The sequence below is a fragment of the Agrilus planipennis genome, unplaced genomic scaffold (genome assembly GCF_000699045.2).
Source record: "Agrilus planipennis isolate EAB-ADULT unplaced genomic scaffold, Apla_2.0 scaffold43, whole genome shotgun sequence".
Classification (NCBI taxonomy): domain Eukaryota; kingdom Metazoa; phylum Arthropoda; class Insecta; order Coleoptera; family Buprestidae; genus Agrilus; species Agrilus planipennis.
This window is the reverse complement of record NW_020438914.1, coordinates 924,974-944,984: the sequence shown is the minus strand read 5'-3', so window position 1 is coordinate 944,984 and position 20,011 is coordinate 924,974. Positions and strand designations below refer to the sequence as shown.

Here is a 20,011-nt window from a genome sequence, read left to right as displayed (position 1 = left end):
TTCAAACGATGGTAGCAAGTCTAGTCACCGTCCTACAAACACCCACCAATGAGTAATACAGCCCACCCAGACAATCTTCGCATAGTTACCTGGAATGCGCAAAGCATTAGAGGTAAATTGAATGAACTCGAGCACTTCTTCGAGGATAAGTCAATCCGTGTTGCCTGCATCACCGAAACTCACCTATCCGAAAAAATCAAACTTTTCGTCCAAAACTTCTCATCCTACAGAAGGGACCGTGGAAACCGCAGTGCCGGCGGTGTCGCCAATCTTGTTAGGAATTCTTTAAAGCACAGGCCTATGTCTTTGGCCACAAACTCGTTAGAAACAGTCGGTATCGAAGTTTCGCTAACTTCCGGTCCTCTTAGGATTATCTCTCTCTACTCCCCCCCTTTGGACTGAGACCTCTCTGAACTCCACCTTCTACTCCCCCCAGGTGTTCTAACTATCGTTGCCGGCGATTTCAACGCTAAACACGTCTCTTGGGGCTGTTGACAAACCAATAGCAAAGACACCTCCCTTTTTGCCAAAATTCTTGACTTCAACCTCATAGTTAAAGCACCCCCTGACCCCACGTTCCTCCCCGCTGCCACAATCAATTCCCTGACATCCTTGACATTTTCGTTACAAAAAATGTTACACTTTCCGCTGATCCTATCGTCATTGTTCCAACCACCTTCCAGTCCTGATTGAAGTCGGCCGCCCAATCAACAACCCCCCAAACCCAACCACGTCACTAGATTGGCTACACCTCCGTTACACCCTCGAAACATCTTCATTCAAGTGCACTTCAATTCGCACAATTGCGGAACTTGACGAAGCTGTGAATCGCCTTTCAAACGAGATTACCAGCGCTATCGAGCTCTCCACTACCTCCCGCCCCACTCCCACCAAAGACAGAACCCTCCCCGCAGATAATCTTAACCTCCTCAAAAGGAAAAGCAAGGCCCAACGTCTGTGAAATAGACGCCGCGTCCCCGCACACCGTGCAGAAGTAAACGCCCTTCAACAAAAACTAAAAACTCGTCTCACTGAATTCCATAGCGCATCCTTCGATGGTTATATCGCTCAGGCAGAAACACACCCCCAAAGCACTTGGAAAGTGATGCATTCTCTTCGTAACAGAGCTCCCCATCTTCCGCCACTAAAACAGAACGGCTCCACCTATTCTTCAGACGAAGAAAAAGCTGCAATCTTCGCAGACTCTTTATGTAGCCAGTGCTTTCCACTACCTAGTCCAGCGGACCTTGCCGACTTTCACGAGCGTACCAAAGCCGTCTCCCAGAACTTCATTCCCCTAAATTCCGACTTCAGACCCACTACACTGCATGAAATCTCCCTTACTATCCGTTCTCTGAAAAAGAGAAAAACCCCTGGCGCTGATGGAATTCAAAAACGAAGTCCTCAAAGTCCTGCCGCCAAAGCACATAACCGCACTGTGCAACATCACAAACGCCATCATGCGGCTCGACTCCACCACCTCCCTTTGGCCTGAAAAGAAGCCACTGTCATCTGTCTCCCCAAGAAAGTGAAGCCCCTCAGCTCTTCCTCAAGCTACAGGCCCATTAGCCTGCTTAGTTCGTTGAGCAAAGTAGTTGAATCACGCCTTCTCGATAGGCTCTTAGACCACCTGGAGCAAAACAATCTTCCCCCGATTATCAACACGGCTTCCGTATCTGAATACATTTCCGACAACCTTAACAAGCGACGTCACACCTCCATGCTTTTCTTTGACGTCCAACAAGCGTTCGACCGAGTCTAACACGAAGGCCTTATCTCAAAACTCATCGCCCTTAACATTCCACATTTTCTAGTTGGGGTTATACAGTCCTTTCTCACAGACAGAAGCCTTTGGGTCCACGTCGGCTCTGTTCTCTCTGCCAGTAAACCCGTCACTGCCGGTGTCCCACAAGGCTCCAAACTATCACCTATTCTATTAAATCTGTTCTGTGCGGACATGCCCTCCGACACTTCTATTTTGACAGCTACGCAGACAACATTTCCCTCATAAACTCTGCCCAAACCATTCTCCAATGCACAGGGAGAATTAGTAAGTTTCTGCCCCTGCTCCTAAACTGGTACCGAAAATGGAAACTTTCCATTAACGAGACCAAATCGGAAGCAATTTTCTTCTCTCGTAGGTCCCGAAAACCTCCCTCCACCTTAGTAAACAACCGTCCCATCAAGTGGGGCAACTCTGTCACCTACCTAGGCGTCGTAAACTAGCGGACCCACATCGCAACTACCCGTAACAAGGCAATAGGTGCATTCATTGCACTTAAGCCTTTCTTCCGAAACAAACTCCATCGTCCAACATCCGTGCATTTAACGCAATAATCAGGAGCATTTGCTCCTACGCCGTTCTCGTCTGGGACTGCGCCCTTCCTCACCACCTGAAACCTCTTCAAGGCACCTACATGCTGACTTCGTTCCGCACTAAACTATTCCTGGTTCGTCAGAAACACCCAAATTCTGAAATAAACCGGTTTACCTTCTCTTCCTGAGGGAGCAATCTCATTCGCAGCAAATCTCCGGGACTCAGTGTCAGGCTACGCAAGCCCCACCATTTCGATACTCTCTAACTTCGCCCCGAAACTAAACGACCGTTTCCGAAGGCCCTGTCACCTTCTACAACGAGCCACTCCCTCTCGCTCACTCCTAGCTTCACTTTTTAGCGCGAGTGTCACCCATCACTCTACTCCGACAATTCTCCCCCCTTCCCGAATCCCCTCACGCTTAACCATTTTCCCTTCTCAACCCTCTCCCAAATCCCAACCTCCCATTCCCTTCCCGGGGATAAATAACCCTCAGAGTTTATCTCCCCACTCGAGGAGGGGTTTTAGTCGGTAAAAATCCAACACTACCTCCCTTCAAGGGGTGTCTTTTGAAGATTTCCCCTCCTCGAGAATAATTAAAAAAAAAAACATCTTCACACAATCTCCAGTCTACCGCCTCTACTATCGTTCGTAAGTATTTCTATTATCCTCTACATTATTTTCATTTTTGTTATTGTTACTGTTGTTATCTTGTTCTTTTTTGTTATTGTTTTTGTTAGTGTTTTCTTAGTATTTTAAGTAATATTAACATCAAAAGACTAAAATTTTTTTTGTAATTTAGGATTTTTTAGACAATTGATAATTTTTCAATATAAGTATTCTTATCTAAACTGATAGTACATACCTACCAAGTTCATCAACCTTTTGTTTAAGTAATAACAAGTATAAAAATTTATGAGTGGCTTAATCTTTGAAGGAGTGTCTCACATCGCTACATTATTTTGTGATGTATAAATTATTGCACATGCAAAATAATTTATCTACTCCACGTGGCTATTTCAAAACTGATAATAACGTAACAGAATAACCGGCAGATAATGATTTTTTTTAACATGAGTAATTTATAAGAAAGTAATTGCCAATGGTGAATCATGGACCTAAGTTTTGAGAGGCCCCTTTTTGTAAAAGAAAACAATAATACAACACAAACTATAAAATGTAGAAAGCATCGTTTTCATTACCTAAGGGTAAATGTGATTAATTCGGTGATTATACATAATAACTGGTAATTATGCATAATCAGCACTAAATCTGGTGAAAATCTGATAAATTTTTGAAAATTCATCAAATTAACCGGTTTGTTTGCATAATTCCCAAGTCGTAATGGTAAATATGATAAAAGTCATCGTGTATGTTGAAACAAAGATAACGTCCTGACATTATTCAAACATATCAGCAGGGTCAAACTATTTATATTTAATTTAATACAGCCCTACGTACAGGTTCCTCTTGGTGCCTTTATACCCTATGTACAGGACGTCCCAAGCAAGCGCGTTTCCTCAATAACTGCTTTACAGTTGAAGATATCAAAAAATGTTTCGTATAAAAGTGGTACCATATAAGTATCTCCATATCCTATAATTAGTTTCGATTCTTTGGTGTCCCATTTATCCTGGAGGCAACTTAACTTCATTTTATCAAATGGAATGCTCCATTCATTATTCCATTTCTGAATTCCTTTTTTAAATTTAAATTTCACCTTGTTAACCATTTATTACATCTAAAATTTATCAATTTCCATAAAATTAAATAAACAGGTAGTTGCAGAGCTCTGCGTATCTAACAAAGAACTTAATAACTTTTTCATTAATATTCTTACTGATATAATCCTTCAACCATATTTGTTTTCTGTTGCTAAGTCAAATAAAAAAATATTTTTGCAAATGTTGGTTTACGTTTCTCCAATACCGTAGGTTCAGATAAAAACAATTTTTAACAAATGAACTTAATGCTTTAGAAAGCGGAATTTTTCAAGTTTCGTTTCATAGAAATCTAATTTTTCGAGTCAGAACAATGCAAGGTGACCCAACTTATCTGTTATCTAACTACAAAAAAAATCACGTGGATGAACAATGAATTGACGTATTACCTCTGTCACCAAACAGTTTCTGTACTTATGTACGTGTATGGCGGCACGAGTTAAAATACCACATGTATATTCAAATGAAAAAAAAAACGGAACACCACTTATAACGATTTTTATCTGAATTCATTTTTTAATTTGAAAAGATAAAGTTTTTATTTTAACGGACTACCTATCTACGTTATTAACAAAATTGTCATAATATTCGATAACTTTTTGTATATTAAATAGAATTACAATAACTACTGAGAAAGAAAAATGATAAAAAAATAGTTATATAGTATTCATGATTATTGAACAAAATAATTCGAAGTGGTCTGTATTCTGTCGAAACTGTCAGACTCGATCTTTTTGGATCTCATCAGCGCGTCACAGGCAGCTTCGACAGAACACATACCAACCTTTACCTGCTGTCTTAACAGCGCGTTTTAGAAAATACCACAAATGGCGTGGTGAACGCCATCTGTAGTACGATGCTACATTTTAGGATTACGTATGCTCCAGCAAGGTCCATTTAAAAATATGGATATCTACTTGCTGAAACGAATCCCGGCGTAGCCCACCTCAACGTGATAGGCACGTTACCATAATCGAATAAAATAATTCGAAGTGATTATTGCTTTTGAAATAACAATTATGATAGCAATAGTTATTCGTTTTAATAAAAATAAATAGTAATTAACTCCTTCCTTCAGTTTTGAGACGTACAACATGCTCAGTGATGTACCTACCAATTTCTTAGTATTAATTTGTACACAATTGGATACAATACAATAATTGCCTATTCCTGTTCCCTCGCTTATTCTGTTCCTTATTTTATTACTAAAAGAAGTCAGATTAATTTTTCATTGTCCGCCCGATTCCGAAGTACCTATGTGTGCGTGTGTTTACAATTTTGACTCAATGGAAACAAAAGATTCATACCATTTACAATATGGATAGCGTATTGTATTAGCCTCAGCGTTACAAAAATGCAATATATATTATACATGTTATTATTTTATTTAAATAATTTGTATGAATTATGTTTATTAAATTTTACGTTCAAGTGGGTGATATTTGTAGGTATATACGTAGATATTGTAGATATATACTTATACGATAACTACTTACTTAGTGGAAAATGAAATATTTAAAAGCTGATAACTGCAAATTTTAAGTACTCAACTTATTTATCTCAAAAATGTTTGCTTATGTTCTTTTATCAGACACGTGTTAATATCTCTATTTATTTTGTTATTTGCACCTGTTCATACATATATATTGATTGGCTTCCTCGAGGACCTTTTGTATTCAATTTATACTTTCATCAAATCTTATAAATCAAAGGTATGGTCTTCTAGATAGCGGTGCCTTATAAAGCGGTCGTTTTAGGTATAACTTTACCATAACGGCCGTAATACGTCGGCGACAAATCCAAAAGAAATTAGAATAAACTTTTTATACATATTTATAATACATTTTATTTATGTGTGTGGTTTAAGTTGATTGTTATGTCCTCATTTATAGTATTTCCAAGTTTAATTAAATATTTAAAATGTAGAATGTGAATAACCATCACAATGATAAACTATCTAACATAGAAATACATACTGGTATGCAAGGGAAGAAAAAGCAGGGAATGAGTGAATATAATAGGAGGCGAAAAATTAGACGAAATGACTGATTTTCGGCATCTAGGAAGTCAGATAACTCAGGATGGAAGGGAATAGAGATATAAAATGAATAGAGGATAGAGGATAGCGCAGGGTAGAGTCGCGTTTAACAAAAATAAGTCGCTTCTAGAACTTCAAAAAAGACTCCCTCACCGTGAGTGGAACCCGCGCCCTTAAGTTAACGCACCAGTATTCTTAACACTAAGCTACGAGCAGTTGACAACAGCAACACTGACGATACACTTCTACGATTTCAGTTTTTATAGCTGCTTGAAGTTGTATTTCTAAATTTTTTTTTGCAATTTTATACTATGTGAACTTGGATTATAACGTCCTTTACCCCTATCATAAAATGAACCATTATTAATGATTCGATCTTTCCAACTTCAGCTTTTGTTGTATTGGCTATGAAAAAGTGAAGTCTTTACGATTACCTAACTACAATACGGTTGCTTTTCACAGATATTTCTTAGAACAAAAATTTTAGTATTTTTGCGCAACAAGACGTTAGTGTTTTAAAAACAGGTACACCAAAGAACTGATACATCTAATTTACTGTCTGGTGGTTTTGAGTTTATCTAATGCCGCTCCCGCGTCTGCGCTGCCTGGGGTCATGGTATCCTCTGTCCCCTTCCACGCTACGTCACTGGTAGGCACCTACTGACACGAGAGGAGCCAACGTTCCTTTCTATTTCGCGTGTACTATTTTAGGGACCTCCTTTTTTTAAATCAAGGACTTCATCCCTACAGCGGCGATATGGTTCATACTCGTAAATACATATGTCACATTATTGTAACAACTGTTTTACAGTGACATACCGACCTACACTAATACTTGATATTTTATTGCTGAATTACTTTATTGAACTGCACATCGATTGCCCCACACAAGACTTGAACGCTAAAAACAATAAACGGCTACTAGAGGTTGACTATTAACATAAACACTCTGAATCACACTTAATTCAATCTAACAAATAAACAATACATGAGCAAAAAAATATAAAACAAATACCACAATGATGCTGGTAATTACCAGTTGATTGAGGGCAGCGTTACGAGTCGTTTCTTTACCAGGGATTTACCTGCACTTTCAACTATAATTTTCTCGCCGAACTTACAAACATATACTTAATTTTCTTGTTTTATAAAGCCCTATCACCTCCTGCAATCTCAGGACTTATAAATTGGTAAAGCTTCTCGAGGCTAATTCGGGTCTGTTGCTTCCTAGCGTTTCTCTAGCACGAGTGACAAGCTTCTTCACAGGTTCTTTCATCACCGATGCTCGATATGGACTGGCGACTGATCTCTTTTTTTGTTTAGTTTTTCCTCGAGGAGGAGAAAGACACCCCCTGAATTGGGGTAGTATCGGATACACCGAAGCGCCTACCGACTAAAGCTCTTCTTCGAGTACGGAGATCAAGCCGGAGGTTATACATCCCAGGGTAATGTAAGGTGAATAGGGATTGGTGGCCCACCTCGGATGAGTTGGGTGGGCACTCGCGCTAAAAAAGCGAAACAAGGAATGAGCAGAAAGAAAGCAGCTCAAAAGAGAAGGTGGCAGAGCCTTTTCAAACGGTCATTTAGTTTAGGGCCGAAGTCGGAAAATGTCGAGATGGACGGGTTTAGGTGACCTGACACTGAGGCCCGAAGATTAGCCACGAACCTAACTGCAGCTTCAGGGAGTGAATATACACCAGTTTCTTTTAGAATTTGGGTGTTTCTGATAAACCAGGGGTAGTTGAGCGCAGAACGAAGAACAAAGTATGCAAGTTCCTTGAAGAATTTGTAGGAGGTGGGAATCGGCGAGCTGTTTTAGAAGAAGGGTTTGAGGGACATGAAGACGGCAAGGTCCTTGGTACGGGTGGCAAAGATGTGTTCTCGCCATGTCAGTGTTTCGTGGAGCACGACGCCGAGGTACGTAACGGAGTTGCTCCATTTGATGCGGTGGTAATTAACGGTATTAACGGGAGGTTTTCGGATTTCCAGAAGAAAATTACTTCCGACTTGGCCTCGTTAATGGAGTTTCCATATTCGGTACCAATTAAGAAGCGGAGCACTGGAGAATGGTTTAGGCGGGGCTTATGAGGATGAATCATCAGCGTAGAGAGCTGTGACGATCGAGGAATGAGACGGCATGTCTGCGCAGAAAAGATTGAACAGAAGAGGTGACAGCTTGGAGCCTTGGGGGATACCAGCCGTGACGGGTTTGCTTTGGGCTAAAGCAAAGCCAACGCGGACTCGGAGGATTCTGTCAGAGAGAAAGAATCGAATAACCCCGATTAGGAAATGTGAGGTATGGAGGGTGATAAGCTTGCCACGGAGACCTTCGTATCGAAGGCTTGCTAAATGGCGAGGAGAAGCATGGAAGTGTGATAGCGCTTGTTTAGGTTGTCAGAAATGTATTCGCAAACACGGAGATGTTCACGGCCGTGCTATCTGTGGAAACCATGTTGAAAGTCGGGGAGAAGGTTGTTTCGCACCACGTGGTCGAGAAGCCGGTCCAAAAGGATGGATTCAACTACTCAGCTCAGCGAACTAATGCGTCTGTAGCTTGAGGGAGAGCTGAGGGGCTTCCCTCTTTTGAGGAGACAGATGACGGTGGCTTATTTTCATATCGGATGGAAGTGGTGGAACCGCATGAAAGCGTCTGTGATGTTGCACAGTGCGGTTGTATTTTGATGACAGAGCTTTTTAAACACCGCTAGAAATTTCGTCCGCGCCAGAAGATTTTATCTTTTTTAGAGATCGGATGGTCAGGAAGATTTCACAGGGTGACACGTGTTTAAAGTCGAAAATAACGAAATTTTGGACGTGGCGTTGGTTCGCTCGTGAAAGTCAGCAGTGTCAACAGGGCTGGGATGTGGAGAGCACTGGAGACAAAGAGAGTCTGCGAAGATTGCAACTTTTCCTCGTCAGAAGTAAATACCGACCCCTTTTGTTTAGCGGCAGAAAGTGTGGGGTTCTATTTCGAAGACAGTGGATCAATTTCCAAGTGCTTTAGGGATGTGTTTCGGTCTCAGCAATACAATCGTCGAAGGTGATACTGCGAAATTTGGTTAGGCGAATTTTAAGTTTTCGCTAGAGGGCGTTTAGCTCGGCGCGGTGTGCGAGAGCACGGTGTTTTTGCCACAGACGGAGGGTTTTGTTTTTTTTTGCAAGATTGTCTGCGGGGAGGAGGAGGGGCTGGAGGTCGTAGAGAGCTCGATGGCACTAGTAATCTCGTTTGAAAGGAGATTGACGGCTTTGTCGAGTTCCGCAGAGTGTAGCAGAGACGTAGCCAGTCTAATGAAGTTGTAAGGTTTGGGGGGGTTGAGAATTGGGCGGCCGACTTCTATTAGGGGTGGAATATAATCTGAACTTAGAGCGTCGAGAACGGTGCGATCGACAGAGTGACATTTTTTTCTAAGACGAATATGTGGAGAATGTTAGGAAGTTGATTGTGGGGGGCGGGAGGTACAAAGGATCTGGGAGCGCTTCAACGACAAGGTTGACGTTGAGGACTTTGGCAAGAAGAGAAATACCTTTTTTGTTAGTGTGTCGGCAGCCCCAAGAGGTCCCCTGCGACGATCATCGAGACGTTTGAGGGGAGAAGGAAGGGGAAATCCGAAAGATTTAGTTCAGATGGGGGAGAAAAGGGAAACGATTCTGAAGGAGGCAGAAGTTAGCAAGACTTTAATTCCAATTGCTTCTAATGAATTAGTGGCCAAAGAGATGAGCCTGTGTTTTAAAGAGTTCTTGAAAAGGATGGCTACGCCTCCGCCTTTTTCACAGTCTTTCACATGTGAAGTTGGTGCAAAAAGTTTGACTTTCTGGGATAAATCAATTTCGGAGATGCAGGCAACATCGATTGACCGTTTCTTGAGGAAGTGTTCGAGTTCAGTCAATTTACCTTTAATGCTTTGAGCATTTCAGGTAACTACTGGATGTGGGTTGTATTACCCATGGGTGGGTGTTTGGATGACGGCAACTATATGGCTACCATCGTTTGCACGATGACGTGGAGTTTCTGTTCCAGAGTTGGGGAACAACTTACACTAAAGAGATGCTTGGAGTTGCGTTGGACTGGCGTAAGACTTTTAGAGGAGCGTCGTTACGGGGGTGGCTAAAGTACGGCTTATTACTTTGACGTGAGCGACAGAAATAGAGGAGGGTTTTTTGGGTGGTACGATTTTCTCGGGTACCTTGGGACAACCACTATAGGTGGCGCAGTGGTTCCCTCTGCAGTTAACATATAAGGGGGTTGCGTCATTCCGGTCTATTGTCTTGCATTCGGCGCTGACATGGTCGCGGCTGCAGAAGGAGCAGACCCAAGCGGCGTGGCAGTAATTAGTCGTGTGAAAGGATTTCATACAACGGCGACATTGGGCAACTCCTTCGGTGGCTCTTTTCTGTTCAACTTTGACCGCAGAGCTTGCCAAGTTCGAAGATGGCTTGGACCTAGGGAAAGACTTGTCGAGACGAACGAATACTAGCGGCCGGATTTTTCCTCCTTTTGACATTCGGTGAAAACCCCGGATCGCGAAGCCTTTTTTAACAAATTCAGACTGTATACCATCGCAGGCTTCACGGAAGGTGATATGAAGGTCTTGTTGAAGTTAATTGGTTGAAAACCCAACTTTGGATTCGTCGAGGTACGACGATAGGCAACGAAAATCGTCCACAAAGTTGGGGTATACTCTAATCGAGTCTAAGGAGTTAATGGCCCGACGGGTGGTAATACCGTTGTTGTCCTTGGCTCTATGACTTTTCGAGACTTTTATGCTTCTACTACAAAAACGGAGAGATCGAATGATCAATAGGCTTGAACATATTAAAGGCACCAGAAATTAACGAACGACACACCACCTCTTTAGCGTGTTTACCACCAAAGGTCGCGGACAGAACTGGCAGAGTCTTAAAAAGACACGACGTCAGAACCATCTTCGAACCTACGAAGAAGATCCAACAGATCATCAGTTCAGCTAAGGACAGAAGGTCTACATAGGAACCACTAAGAGATTGATGGGAACGAGACTCAAGGAACACAACATAAGCTTCCAGCTAGCACACTTTGAACAATCTGCTATGATTCAACACGCACTGGCCAACGGCGGCCACAAAATACTCTTTTAGGACTTCAAATTACTAACTTTGACTGTCACAAGAAGAAGGAGAATCCTCATAAATACCCGAACGGTACGGACCGACATCCCATCGGCATAAATACAACTTGCACAGGACAAGTCACCAGTTCACATCCAGCATCGGAGATGGAAGGACCTCTGATGAAGCTTATGCTAGCGAAACGTTATGAACCAACTCCAACTGACGACGACCATTCCCAGATCAGGGTAGCTTCAATTCGGCACTAATTGCTGTTACACTCTGTATATATCTAAATCACTACATAAACCATGGTAAACACCATCTGCAGTATATTGCTACCTTTAGTGGAATTCAAAAATGTATGACAAGGTCCATAGGGATATGGACTTGTCGAACTGAATCCTCGGTCTAGGTGACCCTATGTGACCAAACATAACGGAAACTTCATGGTAGTCAGTATTCTGTCAAAATCGCGATCCGCATCCGACGGTTTCGATAGAATACTAACCCCACCATGGACTTTTTCTTATACATAATTATATCGTTTATTGTTTATGAATAATTCACAATAAATCTACATTTAAACAATTGTTTTTACAGTGGAACTAACCGCAAAAAACGCTTTATAACTTTTTTTACACTAGAAATAAGTACATCAATTTCTAAACAGACAAAGGGTCCCATTCGACGAGCTTAGTCCACCAATGTCCACATTTTAGGAATTTGAGTAGAAAAGATTCAACTATGTTTTTCAGATATATCAAACAAAAATCTTCGCTACTTTTACAAACTGCACACAAGCAGAAATTTATTAACAGAAGTATAAAAAAACGTACTTAAATGAAAGTCAAATGACTGACCAATAAGATTACTACCAAGAATAACAAAAACTACTTATTAAAACAGTGATTACATTTACATTAAAAAAGATAAGACAAATGATTCAACATCACTAAAGGAACTGACCGGGTTTCCTCGGCATATCAGCAGTGATATCCGCCACCACGTAGGCCACCGAAGCCCAAAGAGCAGTTGCAAGATTCAAAGCTTCAGGATCTTCCACATCCATAGTGTCAGCAGCACTATGGTGATACCAAAAATAAGATTCTGCACGATTCAACAAACTGGCTCCAGGAATTCCCTCTGAAAGCCAAAACGTAATGTCTGGGCCACCATCAGCAGGTTCTTCGACTGTTGTCGTGTTAATATCTTTCAGCAAACTGAAAATAAAGCAAAGGGGAAAATTAATACAATTGTCTCCGAGTTGGCCACAACAGCAGATATAAAAAGTAAGATTTATGTTTTTTTTTGACACACATGATTTTGTTTGTGATTAATTACTTAACTAGTGATTAATTAGGATTAACCAGCATTTTTTGAAAGTTAATTGTTAAGTAAATTCCGGATACTCAATATGAAAAGGAAAATGTATGTAACTACTCATTTTCAAGGAAAAACGAAAAAAAAATATTTTTTAGTACTCTCTAATATAAGCAAAAGAAATGTTATAGTGAAAATGACTAATTGCCAGTGGCGTAGCTTGAGGGGCAGACGAGACCACGGTGCCTGGTGGCTCAAACGTTGGAGACTTCAAAAATGCTCTCTTCCTTTTTAGATAGTCAGGATCGCCGCAGAAGGATGTCACATGTACCAAATTTCCTGTTTTTTTGGTACTTATTATAAGTACATTGCTAGTTTTTAATAATTAATTTGTATTATTTACCATGTTAGGAATGAAGAGGTATTAGAACAGTAGGAGAGCAGATGGTATGAAGGGCTAAGTGTGTCACATCCTAAACTTATTATAGTTTCGGGCAACGTCCCTTTTTTGCTGATGGATTTTATAGTCATACATTGTAGCCCTTATATATCTGGTTTTCATGAATTCTAGTCGTTCTTGTAAATTGCGCACGTATTCGTCTGTGGACACTAGAGGAACTCCAGGACGACGAAACATCATGTCCGAGTTCTTCTTCCTCAAATAAAATGCTGGCCGATGTTCTTGCAGTTATCTCATGGATAAACGATCTATACGCTTAAGGGGAATGCGGTACGTATCAATCCCAGTCAGATTAGGACTAATTGACCTAATCTTCTTAAGTTGGTTCCCAGAGTAGCATTGAAAGGTTCAACTATCCCATCAGATTGTGGATGTAAGGGCATAGTCTTCAGTTTTGTAATACCTATTAATCTTTTATAACTCCAGCTCGATGTTCTTGTTTTGACCGGAATTCGATTTCGATGGTACTCCATATTGGCTTGGAATCCTGTTATTGATCAACCTTCCGGCAACTGTGTGTTATTCTTGATTTGGCATCGAATATGCTTTGGACCACTTGCTAACGTAATTCATGACAACCAAAATGTGTCGATTACCGGAGTCTACCAGTAATTCTCTGAAATGTATCCGGTATTTCATATACCAGCCTTCCACATCGCTTCTACTTCTATGCTCGCGTACTTAAAATCTTTGTAAAGTCAAAATGTTCTTCGCCATGGATTGCTTCTAAGACATGAAACTTTGTTCTTCGGAAGTACCACTTGAAGCTTGTTTCTAGTTCAATCCAGACTCTTCCATAGTAAAAGGGTAGGTATTAGTTCCTTGCCATGTTATAACATGGCCCAGGTTCTTCACTTCTCTCCTAAACATGATGCATTTCTTGGAACTTAGCTTCAATTTTGCGACGACCAATTTTCTGAAGACGTTTGGGAGGTGGTCCTCGAAGGTTCTTCTCAATATTATGGTGTCGTCTAAGTAAACCAAACTTTCCGTGTAGTCCTTGTAATTCAGTGTCCATCAATATTTTGAATTTAGCAGGTGCATTCCATAATCCAAATGGCATTACATTAAATAGTCATGAACCATCTCCAGTCGTAAATACAGTCTTCTCCTGCGGATGTACTTCAACCTGCCAGTATCAACTTTTCAAATCGAGAGTAGAGGACCACTTAGATCTAGCTAGACTATCTAGTGCGTTGTCAATACGAAGTAATGGGTAACTATCCTTCTGCGTTACATCGTTCAGCTTCATATAGTCCACACAAAATCTCATGGAACCGTCTTCCTTACGTACCAGCATAACAAGGCAAACTCAAGCACTTTGTGATGGTTCAATCACCCCTTGTTTACGCATACCTATGTTGCTTCACCAAGGTGGTTGTATGATGGTTTTTTTTGTTCCGGTGTTGATGCGATGTGCATCAAATGTCGCGTAATTAAACAATTTTATTTAACTAATTATTTTTTAATTGCACTATTATTAATAATTAATCACTTGTTTACTACTATATCGCACACCGAATTGGTTTTTCACTCTCATTATTTCTCTTTCTGTCGCCTCGTAACTAGAACTGTTTTTTCCAACCTAGTGGGAACTATTTATAATAGCGGGATTTGTCCAGAATGTAAACCTACCATAGGCTTCTTGACGCATCTTTACGTATAGCGGATTTTCTACACGTGGCAGGAACGTTTCGATCGTTATCATTCCATAAAAATAAACTTCCAAAATCACATCATTTCAGAACGAACTACAAAATAACGAACGCGTCACTGGACCCATGAGAGTAACGAATCGAAACTAATCATCAGAAGCTAAACATGACTATATAGCCTTTAAACTTGTCCGTTAGTTTAATGATCCAATATACCATTTTATAGCGGGAATCGTTTGTTTTGATTATTCGCATGAACCATTAACCCCCCCCCTAATTAATGGTAACCGTTGAAGGTAGTAAACGGTGGACATAGCTCTGTCATTCGTAATTTGTATCGACCGACTAATGTCAAAAGAGAAATGCGGGATATCAGCCAAAACCTAAACTATCAAAGACTTTTTTGAGGAAACCATAAGTGAGAAACCAACCAAGTCTGAGTCAATAGAGCAGGGAACGCTGATTGACCCGGCAGCCCAACAAAACTACAGGTAATCAAGAAAATAGGTAAAGAGGAAATACTGGAGGAACAGGTAAGATCAAAAATCAATCAATCCTAAACAATTAGGATAGAACTTAAGAGAACTTCAAATCTGTGGACGAAGAAGAGACGTGCCCGGAGGTGATCTTCAAACCTAGTCATTTAACAGAAGGGGACCAAGGAGATGATGAGTGGGAGAATTCTTTATTCATCATCAACACCGAAGGGGTGGACCGAGAGAAATGCATCAGGCGATTCCCACGGAATAGGTTGGCGTGACTGTCTCCCCAAAGGGAGAAGGAAGTGTCTGTACAAGTTGCTCAGGCGAGTATAGGATGTACTAAACAACCAGGGGTCACGAATATTAGAGCTCGATATGGAGGATGGTATAATAATTCGCAGACTCCTTGAGTTTTTATGCAAAGGAAGAGGTATCGATATTCTAATCGATACCAAGGGTGGTATAGCGTTCTCTGTCAAGCAAAAAATGGGGATTTGGGAAGAAAAGATTACCATCGAAATTGATAGGGAAGCTTTCGACGAGGACTCGTCGTATGCCAAGGTTCTCATGAAACTGAGAAGCGGCATCGAAACAAGTGTAGGCACGCATGTGGTAAAGGTGGCGAGGATAGTGATCACCACTATAGAGAAGCTAGATGCCAGGGCGGACCTTGATAAACAAATGGGCCGGGCCAGGTGAAAGTGTAGTGAGACGGAAAGCCATCAAGAATAACTTCATTATGAAAGATTTTGACCAGTCTATATTAGAAGAACAAGTTACTGGGATCCTGGCGAAGCTCTCGACCCTAAAAGAAAAGGAAAATGATACTTCGGGTGTACTTAGGGCGACCCCGCTACCTTGTCTGAATCATGGCTAGACGTCATGTCAACTGGAGGAAAAAGTTTCCTTCCCAGGTGCTCCAAGTGTCAGTACTTTGGTCAAGAGGCGTTGCCGCAAGTGGGGTCTTACAAACCATGACCTGAAGAACTGCAAAGGGGTGACTAAATGCTAAACCTACAGTGGCGTAGGCCACACAATCGAAGGCATAAGATGTAATATGTACAAGAAGTTACTGAAGGCAAAGTAAAAAGCAAATGGTAGGAATGTCATCAGTCATGGTCATAAAGTTGCTTTAGTTAAACTGAAATAGAAGGTAGGGAGTTGACGAAGGTCTCGGAAGGTTAGGACGTTCTGCCAGTTTCAGAGTCAAACTACAGATTCCTGCCTAGAATGAATTAGATACACAATCAGCGAATGGATACAGCGGTCCTCCCCTAAAATCACCCCTCGTACAAGGCTAGGTAAAAATATTGATAATGATTGATCCAGGTACAAGTTAAAATGTGACTAATGAAAATACATGGTCCGAATTAAAATCATAGACAGTGAATATTTTTATCAAGATCAAGAATATAAGAAGTTACTTATGAATATGCGTGGATATAAACTTAGGTAATTTTGCAATACAAAGGGAAAGGCACCCGTTATTAACATTAGAAGAAATTATATGTAAATTATGTTTAAATAAATGGTTCTTAAAATTAGATATAAGCAATGCATTCTATCAGATTGAATTGTATCAGAATTATAGATACTTTTATTACAGACAAAGGAGTTTATAGATATAAAAGATTGTTATTTGATGCTAATATAGCTCCAGAATTGTTTCAAAGAGTTTTAAAACAGGATTTGCAAGATTGTGAAGGAACAGTTACTTTCCTAGGAGATATTTTGGTTTTTAAAAATTCGAAGGAACATGATTTAAGGCTTAAAAAGATATTAAATATTTTGGAAGATAGGAGTTTCACTTTGGAAAAATGTGAATTTAGTAAGCAGTCCATCAATTTCATGGGTGATACTAGTAATTGGGTACAAGTATGCATAGAAAAAAGCTTTCTGGGCATATTGAACTTTATTCCAAATTTTTATACGATTACCGAACCCTTATATTAACTAAAGTAGTTAGCAAATGATACGAGAATTTTGGGATTCTATGATACTAATAACGAGACTCATACGTATACAAAAGCTAGATCTAATCGATTAGGTAGGTACTGTTTTAGTACAGGCAAATAATAAAGGGCAAACTAGGATAATGAACAATGCGAGTAAAACATCAACCAAGTCTGCAAGGAAAATTTCAAAATTAAAAAAAGAAGCTTTAGCATTGATCTGGAGAGGAAAACGATTTCGCATTTATATATATTGGAAACCTTTAAGCTAATAAATAACAGATCATTAGCCTTTAGCGACTATATTCAATCCTACAACAAACCCATGTGCTAGAACCGAATGATATGTGATGCATTTGTAATAATAAAATTTCAAAAAAATATCGTTTGTAGAGCAAGCAAAACAAACATTGCTGATCCGCTTTTTAGGCTCTGTGTAATTGCAAGAGGAAAAACACACAGAAGAAGACGAACCATAAAGGTATTAAGTTTTGAAGAAATAGAGTACAGTTCAAAGAATAATTCAGAAATACAGAAAGTTGAAAACAGTTTGAATTCAGGAGAGTAGCCGGAAAATTTGAAACATTCTTCAATTGTAAAGAGTGAATTTACAATATTTTTTTATTCTTTTAAGCGGAGTAAAGACCATTTTATACCTCAACAACTAAGATTTCAGGTTTTAAAATTGTAACGATGAAGTTGCGGCTAAGAAGCAAAGTATGGTAGCCAGGAGTGGATAAGCAAACAGAAAGAACAGTAAGAAGTTGTCAGGGTTGTCAACTAGTTTCAAAACTAAATCCCCCGAAGCCAATGAAAAGGCGAAACAAGACAATTGACATAGTGAGACCTTTATTCTCTACTGATTATTTATAAGATTATTATGGTAGATTTTATGAAATAGACATTATTAATGAAATTACCATTAAATAAATAATAGAAAAAAAAACCATTTTTTCGTGGTTTGGTTCAGACTTCAAGAAATTCTATACGAAAATAATATAGGTACAGCTAGTAAATACAATTTCAGTATGGCCTCAAGCTGATAGAGAGGTGGAAAGACAAAATAGATCCTTATAGATTCGAATATTAAATGAAAGAGCCATGCATTGATCAACACTACATTCAGTATTGGGTCCTTCATAATTATTATTATTATATCGAAAAATATGGGATAAGTTACCAGAATTCATTATAAGCTAGATGAAGCTGGGAGAGAAAGAGGTGAATTTGAGAAGAAAAAAGGAAAAAAGCTAGTTTCAGACATACAAGATGGATACATGATACGTCTTATGACAAAATAAACAGAATAAATTAAGTACTTACTACTTTTGAGCCCACCACATACGAAGTACTCAAGAAAGAAGAAGCAAAAGTAACTATATACATAAAGGAAACGGAAACAATTAGAAACGAAACGGTTCGTTCATTAAAGTCTGTAAACAATAAGGAGAAAAGTGACAAGCAGAGAAAAAATACAGAATACAGAAGCATTAGAGAAAATAAGAATATAGACATAGACATCGAAACCTTCACAAAAAGCATCTCGTAGGTCAGGTATTTTAGATAAGATAAAGGAGGAGTTGCAACCTATTAAATATAAAAAGTAATGGCAGAAAAAGGTTATATTCGATGTAGGAGCAGTTGCGAGAATGAAATATACAGGTTATATAAACAATGCTTTGAGTAATGGGCATGTGCCAAGTTTATATTTCATTAAATCATTATTAAAATAAAATAGAATTGGCATTGCATTTAGTGATACAAATATGCATTGCAAATTTGCATGTTGTTGTTACTTCATATTTAACTTAATTTTACTTACATAGTGTGACTTGACGAATCATCAAAAATTACATACAGACGGTTCCCGGCGAAAATAAAAGAGAAAATTCGTAATAACATTACTTTAACATGCCAAGGTATATATAAATATAATATACGTATATGCGTACCTTAAAATGGCCTCCAAAACACACTTTCCGTCAGGAATTCCAGTGTACTTGAGGCCAAGGGGGGTAAAAGTGCCTTCGTCTGACTCCATAACAAAATTAAAATTTTGAGTTTCGTTCTTATGGGCTTTTACATAAGCTTGGGCTCCAACTAAGCCCTCCTCCTCTGCCGTCCACAAAATAGCCCTGAAAAGGTTCCTTAGAAATATATCAAATCCCTAAACACCTACAATTGTTGCAAAGTAAATTGCTGTGGCCCTTAAGAACTTAAACCTTAGAACCTTAAAGAAGTAACTATTCCATTTAATTTTTTAATTCTACAAGAAATTTTTTTCAATATTTTTGAAAGCATTTCTTAATAACTGATCCCAAAATTACAATTTCTACAAAAATGTTCCTTTTACAAATGAGTTATATTTTAAAAATCGACTTCATTTAAAGCACATTTAAATACAAAAATTTGACTGGTAATAAAATCGAGCGTTAACAAAAAGAGTAGTTTTTATAAATGAGTAGTCCCTGAATATGTAGTGAAAATGAAAATGTAGTGATACTCTACTATTGCCCCTTTATTTCCGTTAGTAACTAAGCCTGCATTCAAAAGCGAAGCTGTTTCTCTCTCGCTCTCTCTGTGATGGTCTGCAGTTCAATATAAACTAAGATGATAAAATATGGAACTATAAAACATTTTTAATATGGTCTAAAATACCCCTTAATTTTTTGAAATGAAAATTGTGTAAAACGGAATATCTACGTAATCACGTCGGTGCCTCATTGCTACAGGAAGTTATGTCAACGGATTTCACATAAAAATTTATTTATTGTTTATTTATTTATTTAATAATCAAAGAGCAGAACCTTTTTACATAAAATAATTGAAAAAATTAAACATTTGCTTTACAATCAAACAGATACTTACACATAGAGAATTCAATTAACAAAAATCTATAATAGTATATAAGTAGGTACGACAATCATATCAGGAAAATCTAGAAGGAACCGTTCAACCAAAAACATAAGTTTGTTGTTAT

At 39.2% G+C, this 20,011-nt stretch overlaps 1 protein-coding gene across 1 annotated transcript in view; it reads right to left on the bottom strand.

The window, feature by feature from the left end:
- Positions 1 to 11,935: 11,935 nt before the first annotated feature.
- The window catches only part of LOC108733955 (carboxypeptidase Q), a 15,016-nt gene continuing 6,940 nt past the window's right edge, over positions 11,936 to 20,011 (bottom strand). Inside the window, exons 5-6 of the mRNA XM_018465324.1 lie at positions 18,984 to 19,166; positions 11,936 to 12,382 (exon numbers count right to left, since the gene is read on the bottom strand). Of these exons, the coding sequence (XP_018320826.1) occupies positions 12,115 to 12,382; positions 18,984 to 19,166 (451 nt within the window). The 3' untranslated portion in view covers positions 11,936 to 12,114. The remainder of the gene's footprint in view (positions 12,383 to 18,983; positions 19,167 to 20,011) is intronic.